At 39.1% G+C, this 10782-nt stretch overlaps 1 protein-coding gene across 4 annotated transcripts in view; it reads left to right on the forward strand.

Moving 5' to 3' along the window:
* The window catches only part of slc6a2 (solute carrier family 6 member 2), a 177319-nt gene extending 168481 nt beyond the window's left edge, over window positions 1-8838 (forward strand). For all 4 annotated transcript variants that reach the window (XM_072547392.1, XM_072547393.1, XM_072547394.1 and 1 more), the window contains 3 exons: window positions 27-194; window positions 5712-5783; window positions 5892-8838. In XM_072547392.1, coding sequence (XP_072403493.1) covers window positions 27-194; window positions 5712-5783; window positions 5892-5915 — 264 coding nt within the window. In that variant the 3' untranslated portion in view covers window positions 5916-8838. The remainder of the gene's footprint in view (window positions 1-26; window positions 195-5711; window positions 5784-5891) is intronic.
* The last annotated feature ends 1944 nt before the right edge of the window (window positions 8839-10782 follow it).

Genomic DNA, 10782 nt, shown 5'->3' on the forward strand with positions numbered 1-10782 from the left:
CATTACATGTTCCCTTTTCTCGTCAGTTTGTAGTGATTGTCAGTATTGTGAAGTTCAAGCCTTTAACCTATGATGGATATGTCTTTCCAAACTGGGCTAACCTTGTTGGATGGGGTATCGCTGTGTCTTCAATGTCGCTAGTACCAATTTACGCCATCTACAAACTCTTTACTGTTCGTGGTACCTTAAAGGAGGTTGGTATTGGTATATTTTCATCAGTTTTGAACAAAATTTGCACTGTATGAAGAGTTATAGAAGAAGAATATATTTTGTGAAGTGACAATAGCCTTGTTTTTTATAATCTAAATGTAATTTGCAGCTCAAGGATTCAGAGTGGAATTTAAATGATTTATTAAAATAGCAGATTTTAAGGCCTTTTTTTGATGGAACCCTGAGAGCAGGGAATGATTTGCTGGTCTGTTCCTGTCTAAAGTGTGGGACTCTCAATCTGCCATAGACCCTACACTTGGAAAGTTGGAGAACCTGTCTCAGTCATTAAAGCCTAATAATCCTCAATAATAATGAAGTATATAAAACATAATTATTATTGTTTTACTGTACCAATGTTACACTATATACAGCATCAGCTGCAACTGCTGCAAAGCAGCAACCCAATGATAAATGTTCATTTCTTTTTGAAGGGCCAGGAGCATTCCTTCATGTTTCACAAGAAAGAAATCTGATCCCCCCTCATCTTCAGAAAATTATTCTCCTCCCCCTTCCATATCCACCTTTTCCAACCCCAAGACTGTTGAGGGCCTTGGATTTTGCAATGACCTCAATCAGGCGAGCCATTCCATAACTAAAGAACATGGCATTTAGGAGCAGCAGTAGACTGTTCAGCCATTCAAAGCATCCCGTGCTATTGCATATGGTCCTAGTCGGATGGGTATCTTGGCTCAACTTTCCTGTTGGCTTCCATAATCCTTGGCTCCCTTCTTTATCTAAGATCACTTCCTATTCTTCTAAATTTTCTTGGTTATAGGCAATATCTGGTCAACTTTTTCTCCTGTGGTAAGCCCTTTATCCAAGGAATGAGTCAAGTGAATCTTTTCTGAATTGTTTTTCAGGCATATATATCCTTTTTTGCACTTGTTTTTTTTCACAGCCTAATAGTCCTACACTAATGAAGATGGCCTTCCTTTATTTTATTCACTTTTAGAATATGGACACCATATTTTATTGTCCACGAGAAGGTGGCAGTGAGCTGCTGCAGTCCACCTGCTGTGGAGAGGTTGGGGAGGGAATTCCAAGCTGTTGACCCAAGGACGCTGAAGGAACAGCCATATATTTCCGAGTCAGGATGGCGAGTGGCTTGGAGGGGAACTTGGAGGGAGTTGTTGTTCCCAAGAATTTGTTGTCTTTGTCCTTCTAGATGGTAACAGTTGTAGGTTTGGAAGGTGCTGTGTAAGGATCTTTGGTGAATTTCTGCAGTGCATCTTATACTTAATACACATTGCTACTGCTGAGCGGTGGTGGTGGCAGGAGTGGATGCTTGTCAATGTGATGCCACTCAAGCAGGCTGCATTGTCCTGTATGGTGTCAAGCTTCTTGGGAATTGTTGGAGCTGCACCTATCCATGCAAGTGGGGAGTATTCCATCACCCTCCTGACTTGAGCTTTGACAATGCTGAACGGGCTTTGGGGATTCAGGAGATGAGACAATTGCCACAGTTTTATTTTTAAGATTAGATTCGATTCCCTACAGTGTGGAAACAGGCCATTTGGCCCAACAAGTCCACACTGATCCTCCAAAAAAAACCCACCCAAACCCATTTCCCTCAGACTAATGCACCTAACACTCTGGGCAATTTAGTATGGCCAATTCACCTGACCTGCTCATCTTTGGACTGTGGGAGGAAATGGAGCACCTGGAGGAGACCTACACAGACACGGGGAGAATGTGCAAACTCCACACAGACGGTCACCTGAGGCTGGAATCAAACCCAGGTCCCTGGTGCTGTGAGGCTGCAGTACTAACCATTGAGCCACCATGCCGCCCTATGTGTGGGATCTGACCTGCTCTTGTAGCCACTGTGTTTATGTGACGAGGCCAGTTGAGTTTCTGGACAATGGTACTCCCCATGATGATAATAATGAGGGATTCAGTGGTGGTAATGTCATTGAATTCATGGTTAGATGGTGTCTCATTAGAGATTGTCATTACTGGGCATTGCTTGTCATTTGTGTGGTGTGACTGTTACTACCACGTTTCAGCTCAAGCCTCGATAATTACAGATCTTGCATTTGAACATGGACTGCTTCAGTATATGAGAAGTCATGATTGCTGCTGAACGTTGTATGATCATCAGTGAATATCCCCTCAATATCCCATCTCTGACCTTATGATGGAGAGATGGTCATTAATGAAGCAGCTTAGGACACTATCCTGAAGAACTTCTGGAGAGAGATAACCATCATTCTCGTGCTACCTGTGGATAGATTTTCTCCTGATTCCCATTGATTCTAATTCTGTTAGGGGCTCCTTGATGCCACACTCTGGCAAATGCAGCCTTGATTGGGGGATATACCAGGTCACGAGGTTATAGATTGTGTTGGAGTATGATTCTGTTGTTTGTCTTGGCCTCATAGGTGCCCAATCTTGAGGTGCTAGATTTGTTCAAAGTCTGCCTCATTTAGCACATTGACAATACCTGACATTGTGTCACTGTGACTATCAATGTGAAGGTTGGAATTCATCTCCACAAGGAGTCTGTCTAAATTATTGGATCACTGACCATGATTTGGCTATCTGCAGGTAACCTAGGACTAAAGTCTCCTTCAAATTATGGGGGTTTGCTCAAAACTTTCCCAAAGTCAACTTATCACTGATGTAAATGAAATCTAAAGGGATTGGAATAACTGATGAGGAAATGTCACAAAGGATGAAAAATATTCTGAAAGAATTGTAAAGGGCCTTGAACCCATTGGCAGTCTTTGTTGAATTGGACAAGTGACAGGAGTGAGAAGTGATTGGCAAAAATGAAGAGTTAGCAAACCCAACACGTATGTATTCAGTTACAGGCATTCAATAGTCAAGCTAATATCCATCCGTTATTTACTAAAGTAGCAGTGATGTTATATAAGGTAGTTGGCAAATGGTCCTTCTTGCTACTTCATGTTGGCATCCCCTTATAGCATTGCAGGTTTCTCAGAAAGAGCTGGACCCATGCTGATTGTTCTCTGTAGTGCTGGCATTATGTTACTTTATATACTGGTATACAGAAAGATTGGGCCATGTTTTGCTGTTATAATTACAATGAGGCTAATGGTGCCTGCTGTAATTTATATGTAGGGACACAATTATTTCAAGCAAGTGGCAGATATGAGGTCCAGTGAGAAATTCCAAAATCATTTGAGTTGAGAGGCATTCCACTGTTTGCTTTTTGAAGCAAAATCTCTCTCTTTTGTGGCTGAACCTCAGATTGTTTTGTCGAAGTCGGAGTTACATTAACATTTTTGGAGCCAACAGCAACAAAACAACAGAAGATGAACTTCACCTCCACAATACTACATTATTTCAGCATCATCATCATAGTCTACCATGATCCTCTCTGAGCTCTGTGATGGATGCTGATTCTACCACATTTCACCACAACCCATATCACTCCCATTAAGGATTCACCTCTATTTCTGATTTTGCATTGATTTCACCTTTTTGATTACACTTTATTCATGGTCTTCAAGCTGTTACTTTCACGATCACTAAGCAGAATACAGAGCTGCTTTCTCTGCTCACTCAGGTTCCCAGTGCTCACTTTGTCATTATGATATTGTTAACTTAAGATGGTCAGCAAGTTGCCATCCAAATCATTCTGCACTTGTACAGAAGTAACTTGCTCAGCGATGCACAGTTTGGGTTTCAACAGAGCGATTCAGTTCCTGACCTAATCACAGCCTTTGTCTAAATATGAACAAAACAGCAGAATTTGAGGGGAAGTGGGAGTAACTGCCTTTGATTTCAAGGCAGTATTTAACAGAATGTGGTATCAAGGAGTCCTAGCAGAATAGTCAGTTGGAATTGAGAGAATATTTTCTGCTGATTGGTGTCATATCTGACACAAAGGAAGATAGTTATTGTTCTCAAGGTCGATCAGCTCAGACTCAGGACTCTACCCTACGGATCTGCAGCAAAGTCCTCAGCCTAACCATCTATAGCTCTGCTTCATCAATACTTCCCTTCATACTAAAGTCAGAAATTGAGATTCTTGCTGATGAATGCATAATGTTCAGCACCATTCCTAACCCCTCAGATACTCAAGTAATCTGTGCCAATATTCACCAAGACCTGGACAATATTTACATTTGGGCTGATAAGTGGCAAGTAATATTTGAATCACACAAGAGCCAGGTAATGTACATCTTCAACAAGAGAAATCCTAATCATCTCCCTTTGACTTTCAATCGCATTACCATCACTGAATAGTAGGTTACCATTGACCAGAAAGTGAACTGTACTAGTCATATAAATACTGTGGCTACAGATAAGATCAGAGACTCAGAATTCTGTGGTGAGTAACTCCATTCCTGACTCCTCAAAGCCAGTCTACATCCTTTGCCTGGCATTAATCAGGACTGTGATGAAATAATTTCCACTTAACTAAGCGAATACAGATGCAATACTTCTAAAGAAGGTCCATATTATCCAGGACAAAGCAGTCTACTTAATCTGCTTCCTGTCCCACAACATATCTCTAATCACACTGTGCACCACTGATGCACAATGGCAGTAATGTGTGCCATATACAAGATGCACTGTAGCACCTCAGCAATGCTCCTTTGGCAGCACCTTCCAAACCCACAAACTCTACAACCTGGAAGAACGAGGGCAACAGATACAGAGGAACATGACCATCTGGAGGATGCCTTCAAACTACACACCATTCTGACTTAGAAATATATCTCTGTTCTTTCACTGGTGAGGGAGCAATATCCTGAAATTCCATTCTGAGCAGCACTGTGGGTGAGTACTAGAATACATGGGCTGCAACAGTTCAAGAAGGTGACTATTTTTGAAGGGCAGTTAGGGGATGAGGAACAACTTCCAGTGGCACCCCCATCCTGTGGAAGAATGGAGAAGAAAAAAATCAATCCATGAACTTGGTCCCTCTGTAATCCTAGGTTTCTTTTAGGTGCATTACCAATAGCTACAGATACTTCCAGGTGCACTGACAGGAATGGAAAACTGACAGCCTCTGGCCATTGGCAGCTCTCAGGGGATGGGGCAGGCATCAATTCCACTTGATGATGAGTGAAGTTTCTGGACCATGGTCCTACATCCTCAAAATCCCAAACTTGCCACTTCTGTGCATGATACTTTGGCCTTTCCCCTATGAGGGCACCGCAGGGCTCTTACTGGCTCTCTAGCCAATGAGCAAGACCCCTATAGCTTGGAATAAGTTCACCCTTGAATGACTTAAAATTTTGAAAGTTTAGGTTGAGTACAATATTTGCATATTCAATTTCAAGATACTGATTTTTGGAATGATATGCCAATGATGTCAATGGTTTTCTGTTTTAAAAAGGTGTTATGTTGTTTTTCAGAATACGATTTGCAGCAAAATCCTAAACTTTCTGCTGGAAAGAAAGGCCATGTAGGAAATAAAACTAGACAGCAGAAGTAAAATAATCAGAACTGGTCAGAAATGTGAAGTGGGTACATTTTAGAGAGTAACTTTACAAATAATGAAAACTAATGTATCTCTTCTTTAGAGAATAGCATATTGCATCATCCCTGAAAATGAACATTATCTTGTGGAGCAAGGAAAAGTGCCGCAGTTTAAGGTAATACAACAATCCTTATGAAATCCATTAAAATGCTGCATTTTACCACTACCAAAGACAAGTGAATATTATCTGTATTGTTTTAACTTGCATTTGATAACTTTACAGCTCAAGCACTGGCTTGCAATATGAAAACTTTCAGCAGGACTGCAGCTCAAGATGAGATGCAATGGAAATCAACTACTGGGCCCAGAACGTCTTTCCTATTAGAGTTTCAGAAAAATCTAATTCTATTTACGCTCATGTCCAGTGCCATGTCTGGCTGGCTCACCTCCTGAACTTTGGGTATCAGCACAAGAGAGAGTTATTTATTGTGTAACTCCTTCAAGGAGTTTGACAAATTACAGCTGTCAACATAGCATTAATTATTTAATCTGGAATATTACCATTTCCTTTATTAGCACCACAGGCACACATTTGAGAAAAAACACTTAGATGTTTGAAAGCATCCAGCAGTGTTTCCTGGCTAATTTCTTGTCAGTGCAAAAATAAAAATGGCAGGCAGTTTGCAAGGTATCATTCGATATTGCAAACTAACATGTACATCAGCTCTCTCAATTTCACAAACAACAGAAAACCATCTACTTTTTAAATTAATTTTGCTTTTAACAATAAATGCATCTAAGTTTGCTTTGAGTTTATACATTTATAAAATGTAAGCTTCTCTCAGAATTTTGTCTCTTCACAATTATTTCTGCTGATTACCACTGTTTTAAATTTCTGCCAAAGTCTTTTGAACATGTGTATTTTGATTAATTATTTTGGCCATGATTTCTCTTATCAATAAACAGAAGATAATTCCACCTTTAAGGATAAAGTTTCCTTTTGGCAAAATTCAGTTTGAGACAATAACCCATATGCACCACATTTATCCTTCAGTTCACCCGTTTAACTGCTGGTGTTATAATAGTGCACAAGGGGATGGGAGGTTCAAATGTGTTCATAAGTGAACTTTGTCAATTAGAAGTTCCACTATCTTGTTTCTAAATATGAAAGTCATGTGAATCCATCTATATGACTAGATTGAAAACTTCCTCTTTACAGATTATGTTTCCCTCCCCTAATTTTAATATGCTATTCAACACAATGCATATGTGTAACAATTATATTTATCAACTGAGTTTTTATGGAATTCATAATTCATAAAGATGTAACATCTCTTGTATTACTACACTATCAACAGCTTTAAGGATTTAAATATAATTTTCAAATGGCATTTAATGTTGAGAAATGAGCTATCCCTCTTACGCAAACTTGAACTAAAGCCGTGTTGTTTCTAGGTTCTGTAGAGAACCCAAGAACCAGTCTATCTTTCATTGGTAGTTGAGCAGGATAACCATAAAATGCTCCCATTCAACACATTGGGCCAAAGGTGGAATGAAAGGTGATTAATTTCAAGTTTATTATGGAGTTACTGTAAGTTTTAAGGAAATGGAAAACATCAATAATATGTTTCACATCAATGTGAATCCTGCCTAAACAAAGAGCAACATAATGAAAACAGTTTTTCTACTTGAATTGGACATTAAAAATGCATAAGCACAATATTTATTGTCTTTAAATGTACCTGCTGTTCAAAACCTTTAAAATAAAGTGGAATATAGATCATAATTTTTCAAATATCACAGCTCTGACATAGTTTTCAAGGCAGGTAGTTAGCAATTGTACAGTCGTGATAATAGAAACATTGTTAATACACCAGAAGTAGAAGTGACCTCCAGAGGTATGTAATAACTTCTCTAAACAGATTGATTTGAAAATACCTTGAGGTGACTTTCTTGTACTTCATACTGTACTGTGGCTGTAGACTTAGTCAGGCAAGGAATGGAGAAGTCTAAAAACACTGGATGAGATTGCCACTCTAAATAGTGGGAAGAATGTGAATCACTGAATGGGATATACATAGCACAGTAATTTTTTTGCAAGTTCTAGTTCTAGTCCCCTGCAAATTTCCCATCTGTCTTACATATTGTCTAGAACTTGCCTGGGTGGGGTTGGTGTTACAGTTGCCTTAACATTGGAAGAAATCCCATTACAGAAAATAGCTGGTGTTTCCAACAAATTTACAATGGAAATCTGGCACAACTTCTAATGTGTGTTCTTTGTTATTCACTGTTTTCAAATCCTTTGGATAGTAGCTTACAAAGTGGTTTTATGTTGCGCGACATTAGAAAAGTTGCATTGAATTAAAATCAGAAATGACAGAATAATTAACCAGAACTGGGATTCATCTGTCACTCACCTATCTAGTAAAACAGAAGTAAGTGTGCCCACAGTTGTTGTCCTGTCCACCCAAAGATAACCGGTAATGGCCAAGAACATTTGCTGAGCAGCCAATACTGCACTTTCACTATCACTGACTTACTACTTAATGTAGATGTGCATTAACTATATTGAATTTTTAGCTCTTCTGATACTTTTAACAGATACATTGCATTCCATAATCGAACATTGTCTGTTAAACTGTTACAAAAAAAATGCAAAATGTTTTCCAAAGCAAACTGATGACCAAAAAGCGACCTGGATAAATTTACTGAGCTCTTTTGTTCCACTGTTTTATGTATATAATTAAGAAAATTATTTGATTTATTTAGGTTAGATTACCAATATCATTAAAATATAAGCATTAAGATTTTTTAAACATCTTGTATATAATTGTTTCTAAATTGTAATCAGCTGTATGAAGTCTGAGAGGATATTAAAAAGATATGTTAATCTACCTATATAAAAATTGGTAATATTCAAGTAATAGCAATGCTCTTTTCTAAAAAAGATCATTGTAATCGTTTCTGTGTTAAATGTTCTCATGTTAAATAATCAGATATTTATCAAAAGTGTGAATAAAAACATGTGCTTGTAAAATCTATTTTAATGTACACCTGTTAAATTTGTTTTTGTGCTTAGTGTAAATACCAGCTGTTTAGAACTGTACTATACAGAATTATAGAATATTAAGATATTGTGTACATTCCAAAGTTCTGTTTAAAGTGAGTGAAGACCTCGGATGTAGTAAAATATGCACACTGTAATAATAAAGTATATCTTCTAATACTGATATTAGATTATGTTTTTGACTATCACATTAACATTGAAAATATGACCAACTGAAAGCATAGACACATGAATGAAGGTATGACAATACAGCAGATGATTACTCTTTGTTTCCACTACTTACTAGGCAGTTAAGATTCTATTCCATTCACTTTTGGTAGCTTACTGAAACCTGTTAACACCATAGTGGCAATAGTCTCGCTAGCCAATAAAATGTTTCTAAACCATGTACACAGAAACATCCATGTCCATCCTAAGTGAAAATGAAGTGAGCTCACTACTGTAGTTCCACAAGTGGCTAAATCACAGTCATTTGCTATTCAAGTTATTTCTGTCTAAAAAGTTTTATCTCAGACCAAGTTGATGGTCAATTTTAAACTTGACCAATTTAATTTTCTTGTTTCACAAATTTAAATCCTAAAAATGAGAACCTGACATGTTTGCCAATATTTGTTTTCTGCCAAATATTTATGGCATCTAGCCCACATGATATGGTCAATACTGAGCTATACTTCCTTCGGCAAAAGTCACAGCAGGTGCCCAATTGGTGAGGCTTGTTGGCAGGTAAATCTGCACCTCCTCTCTTATCCTCTAATCCGACCTGAATCCAGGTGGTTGAATGAAATAGTCAAAGCTCACACCACAGGATTCTTTGAATTATTTATTTTACTATTGAACGTACAAATACCAGTACCCCGGTCTCTTCAATCAATATTTACACTTTTCCCTTTTACTCTCCTTAATCTCAAACTGTACTGATCCCTGTGAGCTCTTGGGAATGTGTCACCATCTTTGAAGATGATCAATCCTGTCTCTGGTTATCCTTTGCCCGCAAACATGTGCCTTTTGTACAATGATACAAATAAAAGCTCGACCATCATAACGACTGGGGCAACATCTGGATTTTGGGGAGGAGAGTGGTGGAGCAGCCCATTTCTGATGATAGACCATTTACAAATTGCATTTGCAGGACAGTCATTTGACTCTTAATGTCACCTCCATTTGACCCTAACCCATCAGGTTACATACATCCTTGAAGGATTCATTGCAGACTGCTTCTGTTCAAGCTCTATGATCCAACTTCTATTCTACACTGTTCATTGGAAGCCGCTGTCCTTGTGCTTTCAAAAGGTTTAAGGTGTAATATTTGCCAGTTATGCATTTGGAAAGGAAGGAGCTGGAGGTCCAGCACATGCTTCTGGCACAGATTGTTTGAAGGTCAATGTTGGGATGGCCAGGTGCCTGTGCTGGACAGGAGAACCCAGGTGCTGGAAGCAGCCAGGCGGACACGGTCATGGTGCTAACTAATCCTTCAGGCTGATCGGACACTCATTTCACAAACTTGGACCATGCAGGTCCATTCAATGCACTTGCTTGACACTTGCTGAAGAGCAATCAATCAGCTACAAGAGGAATCCAGCAGAAAAGGGCTAAGCACCAAACGTATGAGGTGGTTATTGCAAAGTGCCTGGAAGTAGAGTGGAGTGCTTTTGGAGGTTTTGTGGAGAATTGCAGGATTTTCACAGGAAATGCAGATGACTTGGTGATCTATCCACACAAAACCTGCAGCCGGTATAGGGGCTACCCAGCTGCAGTGTGTCTGGATTTGCAACCTGACACAGAGGTGGAGCAGAGGCTCTGGAACGTGCGCTCTTCCACGTTCGAAACAGACTCATTCAATCTCCTTGGCAGTAACAGGAGACTGTGCAGTTGGACCAGTATCCAGTGCACCTGCATACAAATACATCTGTAAGCCACACCATGAAATCCTTCATCTGGGTCCCATACTAACAGAGGCTCATTTACAACCTCCCTCATGGTGAGCTAGCACAGGAAGGCTCCTTACCTCAGGTCTTGCTGCAGTTTACAAATACCTGATTCACCAATTGCAGATCTAACTCTTTACTAAATTCCAAAGCAAGTGCAATGCCAGTATCTAAGCTAATGA

The sequence above is a fragment of the Chiloscyllium punctatum genome, chromosome 26, assembly GCF_047496795.1.
Source record: "Chiloscyllium punctatum isolate Juve2018m chromosome 26, sChiPun1.3, whole genome shotgun sequence".
Taxonomy (NCBI): Eukaryota; Metazoa; Chordata; class Chondrichthyes; order Orectolobiformes; family Hemiscylliidae; genus Chiloscyllium; species Chiloscyllium punctatum.